Source organism: Lepus europaeus, chromosome 14 (assembly GCF_033115175.1).
Source record: "Lepus europaeus isolate LE1 chromosome 14, mLepTim1.pri, whole genome shotgun sequence".
Taxonomy (NCBI): domain Eukaryota; kingdom Metazoa; phylum Chordata; class Mammalia; order Lagomorpha; family Leporidae; genus Lepus; species Lepus europaeus.
Genome location: NC_084840.1, coordinates 69,123,357 through 69,149,215, shown reverse-complemented (window position 1 = coordinate 69,149,215; position 25,859 = coordinate 69,123,357). Strand labels below are relative to the sequence as shown.

At 43.5% G+C, this 25,859-nt stretch overlaps 1 protein-coding gene across 2 annotated transcripts in view; it reads left to right on the top strand.

Moving 5' to 3' along the window:
- Positions 1-25,859, top strand: part of CDC123 (cell division cycle 123) — a 73,935-nt gene that overhangs the window by 8,264 nt on the left and 39,812 nt on the right. The window contains exons 4-6 of one of the 2 annotated variants that reach the window (XM_062210899.1): positions 15,359-15,416; positions 15,654-15,686; positions 24,419-24,514. In XM_062210899.1, coding sequence (XP_062066883.1) covers positions 15,359-15,416; positions 15,654-15,686; positions 24,419-24,514 — 187 coding nt within the window. The remainder of the gene's footprint in view (positions 1-15,358; positions 15,417-15,653; positions 15,687-24,418; positions 24,515-25,859) is intronic. The other variant, XM_062210900.1, reaches the window with a different exon arrangement.

The window sequence follows — 25,859 nt, the reverse complement described above, 5'->3', positions numbered from 1 at the left end:
TGTCTGTTTCTCACCTTTCTAAAATAGCTGCTAATAGGGCACCTTGCTGGTTCATCACTCTTTATCTATATATTTCTCCATAACACTGAGATCATCTGAGTAATAATTCCCTTAATGTTCTGTTGGAATCCAACTTGAAGAGAGTATATCCTTGCCCAGTTTTGTTCACCCCGTCTCCTGGAACAATGCCTGGTAGGTAAGAGATGCTTGATGAACATTTGTTGGGTGAATGAACCTTACACGTGTAATTAGAGTTGTCTGTGTTTTCAGTAACACTAACTTGACTCCATGCTTTGCATAATGGATTTTTAGTGTGGCTTTCAGGATTATATTTCCGTTTTGGTATTCACAGCACTTTAACCTGAAAATTGTTTGTTTAGAACCTCACTAACTTGGAAAGTTGGAGGATAAAGAAAAGGTAGACAAGTCTCAACTTTGGGGTGTTTATAGGCAGAATTTTCTTATTCTCAAATATAACATTATAAGCTTATATAAATGAGATTATAATATAAGTGAAATGATTTTTTAAAAAATATTTATTTGTTTATTTTGTTTATTGTACATTTATATTATTGTTTATTTATTTATTGAAAGTCAGAGAAAAGGAGAGACAGAGAGAGAGGTCTTCCATCCATTAGTTCACTCCCCAATTGGCTGCAACAGCCAGAGCTGCGCCGATCTGAAGCCAGGAGCCAGGAGCTTCCTCCAGGTCTTCCCACACAGGTACAGGGGTCCAAGAACTTGAGCCATCTTCCACTGCTTTCCCAGGCCAGAGCAGAGAGCTGGATCGGAAGTAGAGTAGCCGGGTCTCAAACTGGCACCATATGAGATGTTGGAACTGCAGGCAGTGGCTTTATTTGCTACACCACAGCACCGGCCCCTGAAATGACTCTTATGATTAGAAGATACTTGGTAGATTTCAGTACTGTAAACATACTGAAGGATTCCTAAGGCTGATTTTCATTGTCCGGATGTTTGCACAAGACCCCAGCTAAGGCCAGTGCTGTGAAGTGCTGTTAGCAGTGCTGTCCAGCACATGGTGCTATGCAGCCATACACAGATCTCTGAGGGCCCCTGCCCTTTTGGGGTTGGCAGCTTAGCTTTATATTTTGTGGGAGTCGGTGCGACACAGTGCTGGTTCTTTAGTCAGATTGCTAGGTTCACATCGTGTCTTCATTATTTGCTAACTCTGTGCCTCAGTTTCCTTGTCTGTACATTGGATGAATGATAGTGCAGTGCTTATCTCCTAGGGTTGTTGCAAGGATAAAAAGCAATAATGTGTAATATGTCCAGCCCAGTACATTGTACACTCTTTTTTCTTTTTTTAAAAAATTATTTATTTGAAAATCAGAGTTACACAGAGAGAGAGAGAGAGAGAGGTCTTCCATCTGCTGGTTCACAACCCAATTGGCTGCAACGGCTGGAGCTGCACCGATCCGAAGCCAGAAGCCAGGAGCTTCTTCCAGATCTCCCACGTGGGTGCAGGGCCCAAGGACTTGGGCCATGTTCCAGTGCTTTCCCAAGCCATAGCAGTGAGCTGGATCGGAAGTAGAGCAGCTGGGACTCAAACCAGTGCCCATATGGGATGCCGGCACTGCAGGTGGTGGCTTTACCCGCTGTCACAGCGCGGGCCCCTATTGTACAGTCCTTTTTTTTTTTTTTTTCCTTTGACAGGCAGAGTTAGAGAGAGAGAAAGGTCTTCCTTCCGTTGGCTCACCCCCCAAATGGACGCTGTGGCCGGTGTGCTGCGGCTGGTGCGCTGCACCGATCCCAACCCAGGAGCCAGGTGCTTCCTCCTGGTCTCCCATGGAGGTTCAGGGCCCAAGCACTTGGGCCATCCTCCACTGCCCTCCCAGGCCACAGCAGAGAACTGGATGGGAAGAGGAGCAACCGAGACAGAATCCGGCGCCACAACTGGGACTAGAACCTGGGGTGCCGGTGCTGCAGGCGGAGGATTAGCCTAGTGAGCCGCGGCGCTGGCCCCCTATTATACAGTCTTAAGAATTACTAACTAGTCTCATTGTCATTAATCTCAGGATGAACGTTAAGCAAACACACAAGAAGATATATCAGTGAAAATTGGGATAAATGTTGTCAAGGAGATGAGATGGTCACTGACATTAAATTGCTGGGAGGGCTAAGGGTGGTGGGAGGGTTAGGGTGTGTGCCCTGAAGGAGTGGAAGGTTGGGGAACACAGTTGGTTGAAGGGCAGAGGGAAGAATGGCCCATGCTGAGGGAATGGGAGACCATGACTAAGCGGCTGGGAAAGGTCATGTGGCTGGAACAGAGACGGCTGAGTGCTGAGAGGCATGGCTGATAACAGCGAAGAGCTTTTCAGGGTTCAGATGAGGGAGATGGGTAAATGAGTCATGTGCAAGACCCTAGAATTTATTCTGAGGGTGACAGGAAGGCCTGAAGGGCTCCAAGCAAGAGAGTGCTTGTTCGAATTCCAGTTTCAGAGCGGTGGCTGGTTACGGTGCTACAGACAGGGAAGACTGTGAGGATGGGGTTTGACTGGCTCAGCTGAGGCCGGTGATGGGCTGGAGCTAAGCTGGTGACAGTGGAAGGGGAGAAGTGCTGCTTCAGAACTTGATGACGGAGAGGGAGGGCTCAGAGTGCCTTCCATGCTTTGACTGAATAGCCAGACAGATGAACGGCGGTGTGGCTGGCTCAGATGGAGAAAAGCAGCGGCAGATTTATTGAGCCTTTGGTTGTACAAGGGGAGTCATTTTAGATAGGATTACTTTCATAGGTTGAAAACTTGGTAATTATAGATGGAATTGAAATGAGGTGCACTCACAGTAAGATGCACTGATCTGTAAACACCTATTTCATTCAAAATGTGGAACAGTTCCATTGCTAAGAAGGGTTCCCATCGCCTGTTTCTTCACTTAGATCGGTCAGTTCTAGAATGTCATATACACAGAATTGTATGCCAGGCGTTCTTTTGTGTCTGACATCTTTAACTCAGCACGATTCTTTTGAGATGCATTTGTGTCATTCCATTTTATTGCTGAGTAGTATTTGTGAAACCTGATTTTTTTTAAAGGCTCAGTTTTTGTGTTTTTGTATGTAGGCTTGGGTGTGTATCCATCTAGTGTGTTCCTTGTTATCTTAACCTCTTTTGCTTTCCTGAGTTCAGAAATAAAAGTTAGTTAAGTGAGTTTGTGTATATTTAAAATATTACTTATAGGATATCATAACTGTATCTATTAATATGTGGAAATCTTAGCGCCTTATCTGAAATATATCCTTGTATTAAGTGATACAGTGTTATATTTACAAATAAAGATAGTAAAGTTAATAAATTACACTTATTGAATCTTCCTTTTTTGCTATTAGTTGGCCATTAGTTGAACTCCCATAAACTATTCAAAATATATCAGTTAAGCATCTTTCTTTAGCACAGACTATAGAATATGTGTGACTTGCTTTGTTTGGTAAGATAAATTCTGAAATGGTGAGGAGATGATAATATGAAATGCCTTAAAATTCTTTCATTTGTACAAGTTTTTTTTTTTTTAAAGATTTATTTATTTTTAAAGATTTAGCAGAGTTAGAGAGAGAGAGAGAGAGACAGATGGTGAGACAGAGAGATCTCCCATCTGCTGTGTCACTCCCCAAATTTCTGCAATGGCTAGAGCTGGGCTAGACCGAAGCTGGGAGCCAGGAGCTTCTGCCAGGCCTCCTATATGGGTGCAGGGCCCAAGCACCTGGGCCATGTTCCTCTGCTTTCCCAGGTGCGTCAGCAGGGAAATGGATCAGAAATAGAGCAGTGGAGACTTAAAAAGTGTGCCTACAGGATGCTTGCGCTGTAAGTGGCAGCCTTACCCTCTATGCCACAGTGAAAGGCCCCCTTATTTATGTTAGGTTTGGAATAGCTTGGGGTTCTGGCCTTTCATATCCCCAGAAATGAGACGAAAAGGAGATGGAGGCAGAGATGGATCTCAGCAGAGACGGGTTGCTTTACTGAAGCAAAAAGGGGAGACTGTTTTTGCGAAGAGACTGCATGCATAGTGTGTATAAGACTGGGTTTTTATCTGGCTGAAGAGGGAATCTGCCACTGCAGCTGGCGGGAAGTAGGGAGTAGGGGACCGTTAGAAGCCACTGGGAACTTTTTCTTAACTGTTTCACAGGCTGCCCCGTGTGACATATCTTTTGCCAGTTGCTTTGCAAGGAGTCTGGGGGATGTTGACTCTAGTTCTTGTACCAAGAGTCTCAACAAAAAGGGAGGAAATGGTGGGGGGGGGTAGTGGAGAGGAGAAGGGGCAGTATGCCCTTCACTGAGCTGTACTGCCATTTTATTTACTTGAAAGAGAGAGAGAGTGCGATAGAGTTCTTCCATCTGCTTGTTTGCTCCCCTACTGGTTGGGACAGCCAGGTTTGGACCAGGCTGAAGGCAAGAGACAGAAACTGCATCCTGGACTCCCAGTGGGTGACAGGAACCCAAGTGCTTGAGTCATTATCTGCTGCCTTCCCAGGCACATTAATAGCAAGCTGGATGGAAAGTGGAGGAGCCAGGACTCGAACCCGCACTCTGATAAGGGATGTGGGCATTTTAGGCAGTGGCTTAACCTGCTACGCCAGTGTGCATCCCAAGGTTGCCCTTTGAAAACACACATGCTCTGTCACACACACACACATACAAGTAATACTTGTTTATTAGAGTGAATCTGAAAACTGCAGGAAAGAATAAAGAAGTCGAAAAAAATATCATTTGTAATTCTGCCACCTCAAAGCAGGCACTGTCCATATTTTGGCATATTTTCTTTAGTCTTTAATGTCTTTTTTATCCTAAGTTGTGATCGTTCTGCATATGTGGTTTTGTATTTTTTTATTGACCCTCATAGCATAAGCTCATCTCTGGGGTTTTTAGATAATATAAAATTATTTTGAATGATTGCATGATTTCCATGTCTTCATTTGCCGTAACCTAATTGTTTCTCAGAGTTATTGGTACATGTACAACTTTACTGAAAAATAATTCTGCAGTGAACATAATTTTGGATACAGCATTGTTAACTCTTGGGATTTTTTTTTTCTATCCAGTAATAATCCCAGACCCCAGTGATAAAGCAAAGATTGTAAAGATTCTTGGCCAGTATTGCCAAATAGCTTCTCCTAATACTTGTACCAATTGATGTGCTTAATGTACCTATTTAAGAAGATGAGATTCCTGATTGAATCTTTTTTCTAAGTTTCCAAGTTATTTGTCATGTAGAATTTTTACAATAAGATTTATTTATTTGAAAGGCAGAGTTAGAGAGAGAGAAGACACAGAAAGAGACCTTCCATCCACTGATTCAGTCCTCAAATGGCCACAACGGCCAGGGCTGGCCCAGGCTGAAGCCAAGAGACGGGGTCTTCTGGGTCTCCCACATGGGTGCAGGAGCCCAAGCACTTGGACCATCCTCCACTACTTTTCCAGGTGCATTAGCAAGGAGCTGGATCAGGTGGAGCAGTCGGAACTTTAACTGGCACCCATATGGGATGTAGGTTCTGCAGACAACAGCTTAACCCACTGCATCACAGCAGCCGGCCCCACTACATAGAGATTTGTTTTTATAGAAAGCTTTTATTTAATAAATATAAATTTCATAGGTACAACTTTTAGATTATGGCAGTTTTCCCCCCATACCTGCCCTCCCACCCCCAAACCATCCCACCTCCTACTCCCTCTCCCATCCCATTCTTCATTAAGATTCATTTTCAATTATCTTTATATACAGAAGATCAACTCTATACTAAATAAAGATTTCAGCAGTTTGTACCCACACAGACACACAAAGTATAGAGCACTGTTTGAAGACTAGTTTTACCGTTAATTCACATAGTACAACTCATTAAGGACAGAGGTCCTACATGGGGAGCAAGTGCACTGTGACTCCTGTTGTTGATTTAACACTTGACACTCTTGTTTATTATGTCAGTAATTACCTGAGGCTCTTGTCATGAGCTGCCAAGGCTGTAGAAGCCTCTTGAGTCCACAAACTCTCCTTTCTTCAGAGAAAAGTACCTTCTTCTTCTTTTCTTTCTTTCTTTCTTTTTTTTTTTTTAAGATTATTTATTTGCAAGTCAGAGTTACAGAGAGAGAGAGAGAGAGAGAGGCCTTCCATCTGATGGTTCATTCCCCAACTGGCCACAACGGCCGGAGTTGCACCGATCCGAAGCCAGGAGCTTCTTCCGGGTCTCCCACATGGGTGTAGGGGCCCAAGCACTTGGGCCATCTTCCACTGCTTTCCCAGGCCATAGCAGAGAGCTGAATCAGAAGTGGAGCAGCCGGGTCTCGAACCAGAGCCCATATGGGATGCCAGCGCTCCAGGCCAGGGCCACAGCGCTGGCCCCGAGAGTACCTCCTCCTTTGATAGCCCCTTCTTTCCACTGGGATCTTACTCACAGAGATCCTTCATGTGGCTCATTCTTTGCCACAGTGTCTTGGCTTTCCATGCCTGAAATGCTCTCATGGGCTTTTTAGCCAGATCTGAATGCCTTAAGGGCTGATTCTAAGGTCAGAGTGGTGGTTAGGGCATTTGTCATTCTATGAGTACATAGAGGTTTTAAAAAGGAAAGCAAGTTTTTGATTATAATTTCTTCACTTTCATCTGCCATGAGATAAGTGTGGCCTTTTTGCTGTTTGACATCTTGTTACCTTCCTTACTCTGCCATCTAGTGGCTTTGATGTTTGTTCTGTGTATCAGCTGGGATGAATTGGTTTCGAGTAATAGGATATCCAGTGGCTTAACTGACTTCAACAATGAGGAAAGCATGTTGTTTCATGTAATGTTGTGTTATTGCAAGGTTCAGTCATTTGGTCATATTAGGATTCAAAATCAGCTTCTCCATCATTTCTTGGTGTTCTTCTCTAATGTTCAAGTTAGGTGCAGTAGTTCTAAGCATCATGTTCTCACACACTGTATATGGAGGCCAGAATCTATGAGTTCTTGGCTCCTGGCCCTTCTTTCTCTCTCTCTTCATTTTTTTTAAGCTTTATTTATTTATTTGAAAGGTAGAATTACAGAGGCAGAGGCAGAGAGAGAGGTCTTCTATCCACTGGCTCACTCCCCAAATGGCCACAATGGCCAGAATTGGATCTGTCTGAAGCCAGGAGCCAGGAGCTGCTTTGTGGTCTCCCATGTGAGTGCTGGGGCTCAAGCACTTGGGTCATCTTCTACTGCTTTCCCAGGCCATAGCAGATAGCTGGATCAGAAGTGGAGCAGCCAGGCCTTGAACTGGCACCTATATGAGATGCTGGTGCTGCAGATGGTGGCTCTACCTGCTACACCACAGTGCCAGCCCCTTTTGTCCCTTCTTAAGACCAGGGAAAACCTTCTCAGGAGCCTCTGTCTTGTTTTGATTAGTCTTGGGTCACAGTCATTAGGAAGGAAGATGGTATAGCCATGGTTAGTTAAGCTTGATCGGTAGTCACTACTGTGACTGGGGAGAAATCCATGAGGCACAGGAGCACTTAGTATCTGTACAGATTGGAGTTTTTATGAACAAGGAAGTAGGAAATGGCTATAGGGTCTGCCATCACTGCTGTTGCTTCATTCCCCACTTCCTGTTACTTCTATGTACAGTATGTGCCTTTCACCATGGACAGTAAGCTTTATAAGGTATCTGTTTATAGTCATAACAGTCTGGGCTTGACACATAATTTGTTAAATAAGTAAATGGATGAACATGGTTATTCTACTCTCCTATGATAGTCTCTACAAAGAGTCAAGATAATAAAATAGATCAAAGATGCCAAATAGTTGATGCTGTTTGCCAACTCAGATCCAATAGTGATGGTTTCCTGGAATGAGGTGTTGAGGGTACTGAGGGTGTATCCAGGGTTTAGACAGAAGGAATGTTTGTTCATCATTGCCTGTAGGGCGTGTGGGAAAAGGGGCTGTTGAAGTGCATTGCTGGTGGAGACAATGATTTACCTTCACTGACCATTTACTAGATGCCTACTGTGAGGGGAGTGCTGAGCTTGCTACTGCAGTAACAAGATAGACGGCACGCCCTTTCTTGGGAATCTAGGCTTAGGAACCAAGTCAAACAAATAAGTGGATGTCTGAGTTGTGTTTTGAAAAATGTTTTTGAGTAGAAGCATCAGTATTCTGAAAAGCAGTGTCTTTAAGTAAATCATCGAAAGCTGGGGTGACCCAGGAAGTTTTTATAGTGACACTTGCACTGGGTCCACAGCTGGGTCTGACTCAGGTTGTCTGTGCCTTCCAAGCACCAATCCACATTGTCTTCTTTGAATCTCGAGTTCTTTTCTGACTCTGTCTCCTTTAAGACCGAATAGTGATAGACGCCAATCATAAAAACATGTGGTGAGCATACTCATATTTTGGTTCTTGACAACTCTGTGAAGTAGCTGCTGTTACCTCAGTTCTATAGATGGGCTAATGATGCAGAGTTCTTGACTGACAGTGGCAGAGCTGAGATATCTACACTATGTCTGTCTTCAGAGCCAGTGCTGTTGTATGCCAGCTCTTTGCAACATGTAACAAAGCACACAGAGTCCTAAATGGGGGCTGGCGCTGTGGTGTAGCAGGTAAAGCTGTCACCTGCAGTGCTGGCATCCCATGTGGGCACCGGTTTGTGTCCCGGCTGCTCCACTTCCGATCCAGCTCTCTGCTATGGCCTGGGAAAGCAGTAGAAGATGGCCCAAGTCCTTGGGCCCCTGCACCTGTGTGGGAGACCCGGAAGAAGCTCCTGCTCCTGACTTTGATCAGCACAGCTCCAGCCGTTGCAGCCATCTGGGAAGTGAACCAGCGGAGGGAAGACCTCTCCCTTTCTCTCTCTGCCTCTCCTTCTCTCTGTAACTCTTTCAAATAAATAAATAAATCTTTTTTTTTTTTTTAAGAAGAATCCTAAATGTTCACATCATCCTTTGATCACTTCAGTCCTCAGGGTTTAGGGTCCCTTAGAAAGCTTGCAGATTGATACACATTGGCATCTTTGCAAGTGAATCCGTGTGGTGTCAGACCTCACAGTGAGTGCTGCAGTAGGTTCTCCTGAATAATTGAACACATCACTTACAATTTTTTTTTTTTAGATTGTTGTGTTATAGTATCAAAATTGTAAGTGATTTTGGAGTGATAAAATACATTGTCAACTTCTTGTTGGGCACCTTTTTTATTGTGAGATTAAGTAAATCACCTTAAAAAGATCATGTTGCATTTAAAAACATGATGTAGAATTTTTTTTCTTTTTATTTTTTTTCAATTTATTTTTTAAGGAATACAAATTTCATGAGTACAACTTTAGGGATATAGTTATTCTTCCCACCATATCAGCACTCCCACCCACACTCCCACCATGTAGAATTTAAAGAGAGGTAAGACAAAGTAGTTAGCTACTTGGGCAGGATTTCACAAGTTGACAGTGTCTTAGTATTATCACTATAGTACAGAATATGATTCTTAGCTTTGTGGGTCTGGGAACTCAGTTCTGTGGATTATAGAGTTGATTAAAATTTGGGGAGCTGACTTACATTAACTAAAATCACAGCAGACTGATAAACTATTGTCATTTTTTTGATATACAAAAGAGGATACCCCTCTCCAGTGATTGCTACCACTTGGAAGATCACTTAGCACATAGTAACTCTCAACAAATATGAATGGAATTACTCTGTAGTTTCATCCCTTTTAGCAAAAATATTTATACTATTATTTTAAAATATTATCTCCATCTTCATTCTAGTTTCTTGACTTTCTGTGATGGTCGTTGGAGATAAGCCCTTTTATACCTTCTTCATTATAATTTTTCGTTAAGTACCTAGTATTTACAGTATTATGTCATCACTGTTGACTGCTGAGTCATATTTTATAATATGATTACCTTTGTTAAAAATAACTGTTTTTCCTGGAATTAATAATTGTATTGTTGAAATTCCCTTTATTTTCTATGTGTCTATCACAAATATTTTGCAAATGTTCTAGTAGGCAGGTCATATGCCTATTAGCTGTTTTTCTAAACTCTCAAGTACTGTTCCAAATTGGACAGTTCCCTTTTTCCTTTCCTGGAGAACTCATTTTAGCCATCTGTTCCAGTCTGAACCATCATTTTGCAGGTCTGGAATACAGTTCTCTGCTATGGGCTTTCCTTCTGTGCTGGATTTTCTGTTACTTGGATACTACGTTTTTGTTTTTGTTGATTTACTCCGGAGCATGTGCTTTAGAATGCTTAGGAGGAAAAGCTTTTGAGTTTTTGTGTCAGTAGAAATTTTTATTCTCTTCCACTTGAGAGTGTTTGCTTATACTCAGGGGCCGGGAAGCAGAATTTGGCCCAGTATGGAATTCTAGGTAGAAAATTGCCCTTTGATTTCAAAGGCTATTGCCTACTCTCTTCTAGGATGCTATGAAGTCCCATTTTCATTCTCATTTATTTTTCTTTATGAATGTTTTTAGAATTTCTTCTTTCATATTTTATATTTATATTGACACCCCCCCCCCCCAATTTGGTAGCTTAAAAAGTAATCATCTTATTTGTCATGTCAGTGGTAACTCAGCCAGATGTTGGGAGACACGTTTCCTTGGGTCTCTTTAAATTTCTCATTTATTGTGGGGCCGGTGCTGTGGAGCAGTGGGTTAAAGCCCTGGCCTGAAGCGCTGGCATCCCATATGGGCACCGGTTCTAGCCCCAGCTGCTCCTCTTCCAATCCAGCTCTCTGCGATGGCCTGGGAAAGCAGTGGAGGATGGCCCAAGTCCTTGGGCCCCTGCACTCACGTGGGAGACCACGTGGAAGAAGCTCCTGGCTCCTGGCTTCGGATCAGCGCAGCTCTGGCCATTGCGGCCATCTGGGGAGTGAACTAGTGGATGGAAGACTTCTCTCTCTGTCTCTACCTCTCTCTGTAACCCTGTCTTTCAAATAAATAAAATAAATCTTTAAAAAAAATTTCTCATTTATTGTTCGCCTTGCAAACAGAGGAACTGCCAGCCTTTGTTCTCAACTATCTTTTCAAGGACGTCTATGTAGCAAGCAGTCTCAGGAGGTAGGGATGATGTCTCCGTCTAGTGCAGAGAACAGGTTTGTTCATGGTCCAGGATAAGGAAAGATAACGTGTCCCCCTGGGTCGGAGATTGAGCAGGTTTCCTTGTGGCCCATTATAAAAGGTGGGATTCCTTGAGCTCAGAGTTCCTCGGCTGTAACACAAACACAGGCCACCCTGTGTTGCCCCCGTGGAGTGGAGGGGGAAGAGGGACCTGACGCAAAGATGAGATGCGACTCATGCTGTGCCATGAGTGGTAGAGCCCTCGTTTTCTGATCCAGGAATCTCGTGTTGTCTGCTAATGTCCTTGAAAGTGGGAGAGCCTAACTTGTTAGCCTGTAAATAAAAAATCTCAGATCCCCCATAGTCTTGACAGTGAGCAGGCTTTCTGTTGATTTTGCTAAGGTCATTACTTGGGTATTGTCATCTCAGTTTGTCTGAGCTGGATGGTCTAAAAATGTCCTCACTCACAGGGCTGGCAGTTGATATGGTCAGCTGGCATTGTGCTCCATGTGATCCCTCATCTTCAGAAAGGCTGGCCTTAGCTTTTTTTTTTTTTTTTTTAAGATTGATTCATTTATTTGAAAAGCAGAGTTACAGAGAGGCAGAATCAGAGAGAGAGAGAGAAAGAGAGAGGGAGGTCTTTGATCTGCTGGTTCACTCCCAGGATGGCCACAATGGCTGGAGCTGTGTCGATCCGAAGCCAGGAACCAGGAGCTTCTTTTGGGTCTCCCACGCAGGTGTAGGGGCCCAAGGACTTGGGCCATCTTCCACTGCTTTCCCAGGACATAGCAGAGATCTAGGTCGGATGTGGAGCAGCTGGGACTTGAACTGGCGCCCATATGGGATGCCAGCACTGCAGGCAGCGGCTTTCCCTGCTGTGCCTCAGCGCTAGCCCCTAGCCTTCGCTTCTTTACAGAGCAGTGGCAGCATATCAGGCTGCGAGTGGAAGCTATGAGTCCTCTTGACGCTAGGTTCTGAGACGTAGTGTTAGTTGGGCTACCTTCTGTTGGTCAGAATGAGTCCTGAAGACAGTCTAAAGTGCAGGGTGGGAAATACATGCTATTTCCTGATGAGCAGAGTGGCAAAGTCACCCTTCGAGTGGCATGTCTGGAGAGATGAAAAGGATTGCTGTGGCATCTTTTGCACATCTAAGGTGTTTTGTTTTATTCTTTTCACTCATTGTACAGGGTACTTGATGACCCCTTCTATTATAGAAACTAGTATTTTCCGGTTTGGGGATATCAAAAAATATGATATTCTTTTATTGTTTCTCTTTCTGGAACTCCTATTGAGTTAATTATAATTATGTAATTATATTAATATGTTACATTAATTCTCTGAATTTGTTCATTTCTTCTCTGTTTTCTATCTCTTAGTCTTCTTTTTCTACTTTCTGGATAATTTTGATTTTTTTTTCCTATTCATTCTATGGAAGTTTTAAATTTCATCTGTCATGTTTTCAGTTTGTACAAATTCTTTTCCTGTTTCTTTACAGTCTCCTCTTCTTTCATGGATGCTGTCCCTTTTTTATGTTTTAGGATATTGATGGTTTTTAAAAATATTTTCATCTGGTCCTTTTATTGGCTTTTTTTCTTTCACCTATCTTTTTTTTTTCTCTTGTTTTTCAAAAGCTTTGTTTCATCTTGGAGACTTTGTTGCGTTTTCTTACAGTTCTTGGTCTTCATTCAATAATTGAGAGTGAGAGGAATACATACACGTACACACAAGCATTTGCAAAGTTTGTATACATGTTTGTTGACTAGGGGTTGTAGTAAGCAAGTGTTGATGGAGGATCCTCAGAGGACGGTATCTGTAGGTCATACCTATGGGATGGTTCAGTTCCCAAACAGAAGAATCCTGTTCCTTCCAGGAGCAGGGTGGGAGGAAGGAAGGGGCTAGTGCTTTCACTGTTCATTGTGGCTTTCACAGGCTTCCATATTCTTTGGGGTCATTATGTATCTGACTTCTTAAACTCTCCTACAATAACAGGAAAGATCCCAAGGACTTAACCTCTGCAAGTCCATTTTTTTTCTAGAAAATCAACCTGCTTAGCAGTGAGGTTAGAAGAACTACTTGGGCCATCACCATTGCCTGCCAGGATCCTCATTAGCAGGAGATGGGAGTCAGGCCTCCAGTATGAGCCATGGCCGTCTTAACTGCGAGGCCAGCTGTCCGCACCCGGTTCTTATTTTGATTTTTTCCATCCAGTGATGTGAGTTCTTCCTAGGATGGTTATTTGCCAGGGCAGTGTTCTGATTACTCCCTCTGGGTTCTCTGAGTCTTCGCTTCCTCCTAGGCAGTGAAGATTGACTACTGGTCCCCTCCTCTCCACCTGTCCCCTCATTTTTAAAATCTAATTTTTTTTCTTTTTAAAAATTTTATTGGGGGTGGTGGTGTTGTGGTATAGTGGGTAAAGCCGTTGCCTGCAGTGCCAGCATCCCAGCTGGTTTTGAGTCCCAGCTGCTCCACTTCTGATTCAGCTTGACCTAGCTCCAGCTGTTGCGGCAGTTTGGGGAGTGAACCAGCAGATGGAAGATCTCTCTGATGGCTGCTCCATTTCTGACCCAGCTCCTTGCTAATGGCCTGGGAAAAGCAACACAAGATGGCCCAACTACTTGTGTCTGTGACATGTGGGAGACCCGAAAGAAGCTCCTTGCTTTGGCTTGGCCTATCCCTGGCCACTGTAATCGTATGGGGAGTGAACTAGCTGATGGAAGATCTCTGTCTTTCTGTGTCTCTTCCTTTCTGTAACTCTGACCCTAAAACCAATCAATCAATCAATCTTATAAAAAAGTTTTCATTTCCAAAAAACTTTAAAAAATAATAAATAAGGGCCAGCGCTGAGGCACAGTGGGTTAATGCCGTGGCCTGAAGCACCGGCATCCCATATGGGTGCCTGATCGAGACCTGGCTGCTCCACTTCCCATCCAGCTCTCTGCTATGGCCTGGGAAAGCAGTAGAAGATGGCCCAAGTCCTTGGGCCCCTACACCCGCGTGTGGGAGACCTGGAAGTGGTTTCTGGCTTCAGATCGGCACAGCTCCGGCTGTTGCAGCCATCTGGGGAGTGAACCATTGGATGGAAGACCTCTCTCTTGCTCTCTCTCTCTCTCCATGCCTCTCTTCTCTCTGTGTAACTGTGACTTTCAAATAAATTAAAAAAAAAAAAAACCAAATAAATAAAAATGTTATTTATCTATTTGAGAGATGGAGAGAGAGCTCTCATTCATTCCAAGTGCCTGTAATGGCCAGGACTGTGCTAGACTGAAGTTGGGAGCTGGAATTTCATTCTAGATCTCCTGTGTAGGTGTGGCAGGAACACAGTTACCTAAACCATAACCTTGTGTTTCCCCGGGTCTGCTTTTGTGAGCAGCTAGAGTCAGGAGCGAGAGCCAGGTATTGAGCCCAGTCTGCATCTTAACTGTTAGGCCAAATGCCTGACGAATGCGTTGCTTACTGGCCTCTTCACAAATAGTGTGCTTGAGTGCGTTGTTCTCTCTCTCTCTCTCCCCCTCCCTTTTTGGTGGCCCAGTCTAGACCCAGAGTAGTTCCTGACAGCAGCCCACGCACTCTGTTTTCATTGTGCAAAGAGCAGCTTTTCGATTTTGCTTCCCAGGGGTGTTCCATCAGCTGTGTAGACAGCTGTGCCGAGGTTTCCTTTGGGTGTCTCCCTTCACCTTGTTAGATTGTCTCTGTCTTTGGCAGCTCTTTGTCATATTTGGGGCTTCAAAGTCAGAGATGAAGCTTAATATTATCAGAGATGAGGTTGGAGTTTTTCTTTCCATTGCTTTTAGTGATTTCCACGAAGAGGGCAGAAAGTTTTTATTCTGCTGTCTCTTACTGGAAGTATACTCTCATTAGTTCTACTATTTTTTTTAATTAGTTTCTGTCTCCAGAAATGAACTTTTCCTTGTATTGTTCTACAATTTTAATGCTTTTTTTGTTGTTTTAAGATTTTCTTTATTTGAAAGGCAGAGATACAAAGAGAGAAGGAGAGAGAGAGAGAGGTCTTCCATCTGCTGGTTTACACCCCAAATGGCTGCAATGGCAGGGTTTTGGGTAGGCCGAAGCTAGGAGCCAAGAGTGTCCCACGTGGGTGGCAGGGGCCCAAGGACTTGGGCTGTCTTCCACTGCTCTCCCAGGTGCCTTAGCAGGGAGATGGATAGGAAGTGGAGCAGCCAGGACTCAAACTGGCAGCCATATGGGATGCTGGCGTTGCAGGTGGTAGCTTAACCTTCTACACCACAGTGCTGACCCTTACTTTTTTTTTTTTTTTTAAATATACTTAGTACATCTGTGACTACATGGTTTCAAAGTCTTTTTTTTTCTGCTAAATTTTTGTTTTATGTTTTTGTTTTTTGTTCTTTAGAGAAGATCCACCAGCAAACTCTCAGCCAGACAGTGATGATGAAGCTGAGGAAATCCAGGTTGGTTAAAGACAGTCTGTTCTGTACAGTGTTCTAGTATAAGTGATCTCTGAAATGATCCTGACATTTAGTTCTTAGGGTCATCAAGGTGGGCAATCATGTGAAAAATCTCTCTGTGCCATATATTTGTTACATATAATTTGTGTTCAGAAAAAAAGTCTCCTCTGTGTGTACGATTTTGAGATGGAAGCCCAGCACAGAATTTAATGTTTTGTTTCTGTTCTCTCTTCCCTGCAGTGGTCTGATGATGAGAACACAGCCATCCTTACGGTAAGAACAAGGCGGTGCGGTGGTGGGGATGGCTGCTCACTGTTGTGTAGGGCTAGCCTCTAGGTTTCACTGCATACCGCTCTGAACTCCCCTGCACTCGCCGCTTCAAATGGCTTTGTCTCCTCCCCCTCCTTGGTTAGAAAGGAAATATCTTGAGTGCATTTTTGCTGCTTTGTTTCCCTGAGGCTCTGAAAGAAGAAATCAAGCCTAACATTAAACTCTGAGGTCCCCAGATCTGTGCATCTAAACTGAAGTGAAAAGTCTGTATTCACTTATTCATGTATGTTTAATTGATATAAAAGAGAAGTATGTGACTTTAACCAATATTGTATTTAAAATAGTGTATCATTGTCTTTCAGTATTTTTGTGAAATTCAACTTGAAATAGTTTTTAATAAATTCTTAAAGGGATAAGTAAATTGAACAATGTGTGTCTCAACACAGATAAATGAAAGCTCTTCAAACCTTAAGATGCAATAAGAAGACTTTTTTGTTCTTAAAAAATTCCTTCCAAGTAAATGTAAAGGCAGAAAGAGGAAAATGAGTTTTAAGGGAGAATATATTCAATATAACTCTAAATAAGATATTTATTTATTTTTAAAATTTATTTGACAAATAGAGTTAGACAGTGTGAGAGAGAGTCAGAGAGAAAGGTCCTCCTTCCATTGGTTCACCCCCTAAATAGCTGCCACGGCCAGAACTACGCCGATCTGAAGCCAGGAGCCAGGTGCTTCCTCCTGGTCTCCCATGCGGGTGCAGGGGCCCAAGCACTTGGGCCATCCTCCACTGCCTTCCTGGGCCATAGCAGAGAGCTGGACTGGAAGAGGAGCAACCGGGACTTGAACCCGGCCTCCATATGGGATGCCAGCACCACAGGCGGAGGATTAACCAAATGAGCCACAGCTCCGGCCTGATATTTGTTTATTTTAATGAATGAGATGTGCTTTCTAGAGTACAGGGAAAAAGTAAAGATCTCTAAAACCCACATTATTTCCCTAGGAAAAAAAATTAAACGTGCCAACAGATGCAGAAATGGAACATTAGGATGTTTAATTAGCTGTGGATATTATGCGATTTACTCTCCTTTTATGAAAATTCTGTTCAACCTAATATAAGTAGTATCTGCTGTACTCAGGGCACTGTAGGGGTTCTATGAGGAAAACAAAGATGAGTATGATTTGATTCCTGCCATCAGGGAGTTTGTAAACCAGTAAGACACAGGTTGGGGGTGGGTGACAGTGCTGACAGAACAATTATAAGTGAGGCTATCTAGAACTACTTACAGGAGAAGCAATATTTGACCTGGGTCTGAAAAGTGCTGAGGATTATCACTTTCAACTCATGTCTTTAAATGTGTACAAGTGGATTCAGAAATTAGTGACACGAAAGTATATAGGGTTCTAAGACTGTTCCTACTGCTATAATAAAATGCCTTCATCTGGGAAATTTATATAATAGATATTGATTTTCCACAGTTCAGGAGGCTGGGAAATCCAAATCTGCAGATTCAGTGCCCTCTGAAGACCTGCTCCCTGTGTGCAGGAAGGCGCCTTGTTGCTCTGTGGTCATGTGGGGAAGGGGAGAAGACGTGTAAGGGCCAGGCAGCTCTCTGAAGTCTCTTCTAGGAGAGCAGAACCTCAGGACTTAATCCCTTAATTCCCCGAGGCGCCGCCTCTTAATCCGACTGCAGTGGAGACTAAGTTTCAACGTGAATTTTGGAGAGAGACCAAACGTCTCAAACATAGCAGTATGCACATGTCTATGTCCTTGTCTCTCTACCAAACTGTTCACCAAGAAGGTTTACAACTTGATTTCTAAAATACCATTCTCCACTAAAAAGAATCAACGCTTCTTGGAGAAATTCAGAACAGGGGTTAGGAAACAAAATGATCCTGTAGTAGCTTGTTGTGCCAGGAACTAAGGGAATGTTCAAAGAATAACAGAGACATGACCACAAGACCCAGAAACCAACTTGAAAGGGTTCCACTGGCAAAAACATTATAAATAATAATTGTAATCATAACCCATTGAGTAAGAATCCAAGATCCCATGCTGACATAAATAGTGATTAAAGCAGTGGGGGAGAAGCGAAAGCCTTTCTTCAGTTCTCAAAAGCACTGTCTAGTGTAGAAGGAATGGTGGAGTTAGAAATCAGCATCTGGGGGCCGGCACTGTGGCATAGTGGGTTCAGCCTCAGCCAGCGTTGGATCAGCTGTGCTCTGGCTATTGTGGCCATCTAGGGAGTGAACCAGCAGGTGGAAGACCCTTCTCTCTGTCTGTAACTCTGACTCGCAAATAAATAAAATCTTTAAAAATAAAAAAAATTAAAAAATCAGCATCTGGCAACCATCAAAGTAATAATTGATTGCATATATGTTAAAACTGGGGCAGGCATTTGGCCCAACAATAACAATGCTGGTTAAGATGCCCATATCCCATATTGGAGTGCTTGGGTTCAGTTTCCAGTTCTGCCAATTCTAGCTTCAGGTGCTTCCAGCAAAGGTGCATGGGATGGGCACATCGCCTGCCACTGAATAACCTAACCTGCATAGCCTGAAATTAATAATGAGAACCAGCCAACAAACTCTACTTCTAAGGGTTATGTCCATAACTGCCCTGTGTTCTTCAAAAATATCAAAGTCAGGAACATTAAGAACCACAGAGAAAGGAACTGTTATGGATTTAAAGGAGATGAAAGAAACATGACAGCTAAATGCAGTGTGTGATTCTAGAGTGGATCCTGGACCAGAGAAAGTTTTGACTTCTCTTTTTCTATAAAGACATTAATAGGACCCTGAGTAAACTGTGAATAAGATCTGTGGATTGACGCGGCTCAATAAGCTAATCCTCTGCCTTGCGGTGCCGGCACACCAGGTTCTAGTCCCGGTCGGGGCGCCGGATTCTGTCCCGGTTGCCCCTCTTCCAGGCCAGCTCTCTGCTGTGGCCAGGGAGTGCAGTGGAGGATGGCCCAAGTCCTTGGGCCCTGCACCCCATGGGAGACCAGGAGGGGCACCTGGCTCCTGGCTTTGGATCAGCACGGTGCGGCGGCCATTGGAGGGTGAACCAACGGCAAAAGGAAGACCTTTCTCTCTGTCTCTCTCTCTCTCACTGTCTACTCTACCTGTCAAAAAAAAAAAAAAAAAAAAGATCTGTGGATTGGATAATGGCATCATATCACTGTTAGTTCCCTGATTTTGATTGTTTTGCCACATTATATGAGAGAATGTTAAAATGACTTGTGAGGAAATATACCGTGAAGTATTTAGGGATGAATGGGCAACTTACTTTATAGTAGTGTAGGAAAGAAAAGTATATAAACAAATAGAAACACACAGGTGGAGAGAGGAGAGTTGGTGGGGAGAGTGATAAAGCAAATATGAAATGGACACTTTGGGGGAAAGTATTTAGATATGCATGGTTCTCTTAATGTTTCTGAAAGTCTGAAGTTATTTCAAAAACTGTCAGTTTGAAGAGACTTGGTTCCACTGGGTGAAGTCAAGCAGGGAATGAGCATTCATTGTAGAGAGAAATAAGGAACCAGGGCTTAGGGTGGGAAAAAGCAAGGTATTGGTGAATGGCATATCGTACATGAGTGTAGATGTAAAAGCAGTCTATCAAAAGTGAGGGGAAAAAAATATCAAGTTTTTAAAAGTCTAATGATGAAGTTAAAAAGGAAAGTTGTTGAAAGAATGCGTAGCAAATGGCTGTTAAGTTGTTTGAAGGCCTTTTTTTTTTTTATTAAAGATTTATTTATTTATTTGAAAAGTAGAAAGAGAGAGAGGTCTTCTGTCCGCTGGTTTACTCGCCAAGTGGCCGCAATGGCCAGCGCTGGGCCAATCTGAAGCCAGGAGCCTCTTCCAGATCCCCCATGTAGGTGCAGGGGCCCAAGGACTTGGGCTGTCCTCTGCTGCTTTCCCAGGCCATAGCAGAGAGCTGGATTGGAAGTGGAGCATCCAGGTCTTGAACCGGTGCCCATATGGGATGCCAGCACTGCAGGTGGCGGCTTTACCTGATTTGCCAAAGCCCCGCTCCCGAAGGCCGGGTGTTATGGCCAGGCACTTCTGTCATAGGTATAGAGTCATGAATATAGATGAACACACCCCAGCTTTGTAATGATGGGAACCTGTGGGAAGAGAGGGAAGGGCCAGGGAGGAGAGCAAGAAGATAAGGATCTTTGTGTCCATCTGTGATGTTTCTCCCTTAGAAATATACAGGTATAGACCAAATAGTTCAATGTTTGGACCAGGAACAAGGGTCTGTATTTTTTTGTGTGTTGTAAAACATTTCATAATTCTTTTTTTTTTTTTTTTCCTTTGGACAGACAGAGTTAGACAGTGGGAGAGAGAGAGACAGAAAGGTCTTCCTTTTGTTGGTTCACTCCCCAAATGGCCGCCACGGCCAGCGCATTGCGCTGATCCGAAGCCAGGAGCCAGATGCTTCTCCTGGTCACCCATGCAGGTACAGGGCCCACGGAGCTGGGCCATCCTCCACTGCATTCCCAGGCCACAGCAGAGAGCTGGACTGGAAGAGGGGCAACCGGGAAAGAATCTGACACCCCAACCGGGGCTAGAAACCGGGGTGCCAGTGCCACAGGCGGAGGATTAGCCAAGTGAGCCGCAGCACTGGCCAACATTTCATAATTCTAAAAGAAAAAATTAAACAGCAAAAGAGACCTATCATTTCTGAATGGGGTGGTACAGGGGCGCTGTGGTAGGTGAGACTGGGAAGATGGCTAGGTGAGTACAGATAACAGCAGGTCCACAGATAACAGATGAGTGTGGATTTTATCTTACTTATAGTGGAAACTTTTCCCCCAGAAAAGTGAGGTGTTATGCATATTTAAAATTAACAAGTTGAGCAATGAGCTTAGAAGAATCTTATTAGTTAAATCTGTTCATAGAGAAGTATCATAAAATGGTAAAATCATGACTCCCATACATTTATAAAACTCTTTAACACATGTTAATGATTTGTTAGAACTGATTCAAAAGAGAATCTAAAGGAAAGATGTCCATAAATCAGGAATGTTGAAATGAATGTATAAACGAGGCAAAACCAGTTGAATGGGAGAGAAAACAGTTGGATCTCCAGAAGGCATAGAAATTGCATGCCCATAAGAATTAGTTTACAGGGCCTTTGCTGTGGTCTGGTGTGCTAAGCCTCTGCTTTTGGTGCCGACATCTCATTTGGACACTGGTTCGAGTCCCAGCTGCTCCACTTCCAATCCAGCTCTCTGCTATGGTCTGGGAAAACAGTCGAAGATGGCCTAGGTCCTTGGGCCCCTGCACCCACGTGGGAGACCTGGAAGAAGCTCCTGGCCCCTGGCTTGGATCAGTCCAGCTCCGGCCATTGAGGCCATTTGGGGAGTGAACCAGCAGATGGAAGACCTTCTTCTCTGTCTCCCTCTCTTGTAACTCTGCCTCTCAAGTAAATAAATAATTCTTTAAAAAAATAATTAGTTTACATTGCTGTCACGCACCTGCAGTTATGAAGCGGCTCACAGAGCTGGTGGAGTCAGATAACCCTGGATAGTTTGCTGTATGTGGATAAAACACAGAGACTTCAACAAGTTTGTGGAGGAAATTGCATTAAAAGTTCATTTTGGTGCAAAATGTTTGAAATCCATGCTTAGTTTTTTAATAAGTATGCATTTTCTGTGAACTTTTTGAAGGACTCCCCACCCCAGCTTTCCCTGAAGACAATAGGTAAACTTTTGTAACTCTCATTTGTTCTGGGAGCCTTATGGAAAGGATTCTCTAAAGTTGCATAATTTTGAGGATTTCAGGGGGTGGATCACATGTTTTTAAATGCAGCACATAAATACAGAGCAGTCCTTAGAAGTCAAGTTTTATGGGATAGGAAAATTAACATGTTCTGTCTTTGAAGGTTAAATCCCTTCATGTTGTAAAATTTGTGTAATGATGCCATTTGTAGAAACTTGCTGATGCATCTTGGGTAAGTGGTTTTTATGGCTGGAGCTCCAGAGCAGCCAAATCAGCAGCTCTAGGTGATTATAAGGAAATTATTGGCCTAAACGTCAATCATTATTCCTTTGATGAGGAGAGGGACGTGGAAAAGAATCCCTTTTTTTTTTTTTTTTTTGACAGGCAGAGTGGACAGTGAGAGAGAGAGACAGAGAGAAAGGTCTTCCTTTACAGTGAGAGAGAGAGACAGAGAGAAAGGTCTTCCTTTTTGCCGTTGGTTCACCCTCCAATGGCCGCTGCTGCTGGTGCGCTGCGGCTGGCGCAGCGCGCTGATCCGAAGGCAGGAGCCAGGTGCTTCTCCTGGTCTCCCATGGGGTGCAGGGCCCAAGGACTTGGGCCATCCTCCACTGCACTCCCTGGCCATAGCAGAGAGCTGGCCTGGAAGAGAAGCAACTGGGACAGAATCCGGCGCCCCGACCGGGACTAGAACCCGGTGTGCCGGTGCCGCAAGGCGGAGGATTAGCCTACTGAGCCGCAGTGCCTGCCGGGATTCTTATTACTCTTATTCATGTTGAAAGCCTCTCTAAGTTATTCTAATGTAATTTCTTGTATGTAAGCTGTAGAAGTAGTTTAATGGAAGATATGGTGACAGGCTATGAACTGATTAAACGATTTAACCAGTTTAGAGGCTAAACTTAAACTGTGATCAAAAAAGGTCACCTAATTGAGACTTCTGCTCTCTCTTTACTCACTACCTTTTGCTTAAAGCTGTTTCCAGTTTGGAGAATAGATTATCATTTTTTAACACTTATTTCTTTGATGTGTTTTGCTGACTCATGTCACAGCTTTTTTTCTGTATCATAACTGGGTTAGATTTTGAGGATCTGCATAAACCACTTGATTAATTTTTGGAATGTGTGCTTTAGTTAATTCTAGACCTAGTCTAACTTTTTTCCGCCCTATAGAAGCTGATTACTAGATTTTTTTTTCAGAACTTGCAGTTGCCCAGTAGAGGGCAGCAGTCCCCTATGCAGCAGAAGCTGGGAACAAACTAAATGCATCATCTGTGTTTTTTTTTTTTTTTGACAGGCAGAGTGGACAGTGAGAGAGAGAGACAGAGAGAAAGGTCTTCCTTTGCCGTTGGTTCACCCTCCAATGGCCGCCGCGGTAGCGCACTGCGGCCGGCGCACCGCGCTGTTCCGATGGCAGGAGCCAGGTGCTTCTCCTGGTCTCCCATGGGGTGCAGGACCCAAGGACTTGGGCCATCCTCCACTGCACTCCCTAGCCACAGCAGAGAGCTGGCCTGGAAGAGGGGCAACCGGGACAGGATCGGTGCCCCGACCGGGACTAGAACCCGGTGTGCCGGCGCCGCAAGGCGGAGGATTAGCCTGTTGAGCCACGGCGCCGGCCACCTGTGTTTTGTGTCCCAAAGGCTCCACTTACACTCGTTTGCTTATGTCCACAGCTCTTAGTGACATAAAGCTCCAGCCAGGGCATAATGGCCGTCAAGTTGAAGTTCCTTATTCAACAATAATATTTCTGTTACTTCCAGCTTGAAACAAACACATCTCCTGTTTCAGTCACTTGCCTGGATGAAATACGCATTTTGAAGTAAACCAAAATGGAAATAACATTTAAAATTTTTTGTTTTTATTTGAAAGAGAGACAGATTTTTCCATCCTCTGGTTCACTCCCCAAATGCCTGCAATCAACCAGGAATGGGCCAGGCCAAATCCAGGAGTCTGAAACTCAGTCCATGTCTCCCATGTGGGTGACAGGGACCCAAGAAATTGAGCCATCATCTGCTGCTTCTTGGGTGTGTATTAGCAGGAACATGGATGGGAAGTAGAGTGGAGACTCGAACCCAGGCACTGGATGTGGGTGGCTTCTTAGCCACTATGCCAAATACCTGCCCCAGACAAAGCATTTTAAATTAGCCAAAGTCCTGTTTTTGAATTTTGTTAATATTAAAACTTATCTGGAAATACAAGTGATTGAATAGTTTCTTTTTCATCCTCATGAAGCCTTTTGGGGATATCTCCAAGACCCTTGCTACAAGAGTAGCTGTGGTCCTGTAAGTGGAGGGTTATTCTGAGAACCAGAATCCATGTACAAGGAATATTCTTCCTGTCTCTTTTCACTAATAAACACTGGTTTTAGGGTAGGTATTTGGGCTAGCAGTTAAGGTGGAGGTTAAGACACCTGCATCCCACACTGGACTCCCTTGGCATTCAGTGAGACACAGCTCTGATTCCCGATTCCAGATTCCTGCTAATCTAGACCTTGGGAGGCAGCGGGTGATGGCCCAGCTGCTTGGGTTCCTGCCACCTGCATGGAAGATCTAGATGGAGTTCCTTGCTTTGGCAGACTGTGGGTTTTGGCGAAGCCCAACTCAGACTGTTACAGACATTTGGAGAGTGAACCAGCCAATGAAAGCTCTTTGTGTCTCTCAAGTAAATACATTAACAAAATTTTAAAATCCCTTCCTGCTTAAGATAAAGATCAGTAGTTTAATGGAGGGGTACGTAGAACCATTCATTCCTTCTTCACATAGCCAGATGCTCAGTGACATCTGTCTTTAACTTTATGGTTTTCATTGTTTTAGAAAGTGCCATTTCGTGCTTTTATTTCTCTTCCTTCTAAATGTTATTTGATCACTGACTTTATTTGAGTTCAAAAATTCTGAGTAATTTGTATTGTGAATTCTGGTCTTAACACTCTAAACTATAACCTTGAGATTTTTATCTGTTTCTCTTATTTGCTGTAATGATATTGTCTTACCCAAGTGATTTCTTCTTTCTCTCTGTAGGCACCGGAATTTCCTGAGTTCAACACAACAGTCCAGGAAGCTATCAATTCTCTGGGGGGCAGTGTCTTTCCTAAGCTTAACTGGAGTGCCCCAAGGGTAGGAACATATACATAAAGCTCTTACTGTTTGAATATTCTTTACTTGGCTATGCATTTCATTTTATATCCCTGGAGAGTCTAATTGTAGTCCTCATTCTAGGAAAAATACTGTGGAATTTACGATGATTTTCCTCTGTTGTCTTTCTCCTGCTTTTGCCATCCCTATTCCTGGGTCCTGCAGGGTGGTATGTATTCTGTCAGAAGATGGTTTCAGCCTTTTATGTTGCTGATTTGTTAGAATTCTAAGGAAGTTCACTCTCAGTCCTTCTGAAAACTTGAGCTGTGTGGTTTAGCAGGGAAATTTTTTGTACTGACAAGTGAGAAAAATAAAAATGCCACAGAATGTAGAAATAAAGCAGTTTGAGAATCAACTATATTTTTAAATTGTGTCTTATTTTTTAATATGGCACTGACAGGATTTTTTTTTTTTTTTTTTTTTGACAGGCAGAGTGGACAGTGAGAGAGAGAGCCAGAGAGAAAGGTCTTCCTTTTTGCCATTGGTTCACCCTCCAATGGCCGCTGCGGCCGGCGCATCTCGCTGATCCGAAGCCAGGAGCCAGGTGCTTCTCCTGGTCTCCCATGGGGTGCAGGGCCCAAGCACTTGGGCCATCCTCCACTGCCTTCCCGGGCCATAGCAGAGAGCTGGCCTGGAAGAGGGGCAACCGGGACAGAATCCGGCGCCCCAACCGGGACTAGAACCCGGTGTGCCGGCGCCGCAAGGAGGAGGATTAGCCTGTTAAGCCACGGCGCCGTCCATTGATAGGATTTAAGAGTTAAGGCCTATGGAAAAATTTTCTGTTTCTTATAATCCAATAGAAAATTATGTTATATCAGCAAAACTATTTAAGTGGTCAGACTTATTTGCATTTTCAAAAATCATACCCTGTGCCTCTCTTTTTTATTCTAAAACAAGTGATAACTTGTCTTTAATCTGATATATTGTTAATTTTCAAAATGTTTTATATGCACATAGTCTGAAATTTCAAATGAATCTGAAAGCTTGCTACAAAAATCAGCACATCCCAACACCTGTTTTTCCTTACCGTTTCCTACTCCCCTGAGATACTGCTTTCAAATATATTTTACTACATTGTTTTTGCTATTTGCTTTTATTTCTTAGTTTTAGGTTTTATTTATTATTGAATTGCTACTTGGAAACAAGTATTCCGCCCTCTTTCCTTTCTTATCGCCTTTACTTTCTATTCCACTATCCTTATTATAGGCCTCCTGAACTCTGGTTAGATCAATAGTGTTTCCAGTTACTGGGATTATGCAAACACTGTGTGCACACGTGATAGGGCCTGTACTGTGATTATTTATGTTTTCTTACTCAACAGTTTGTT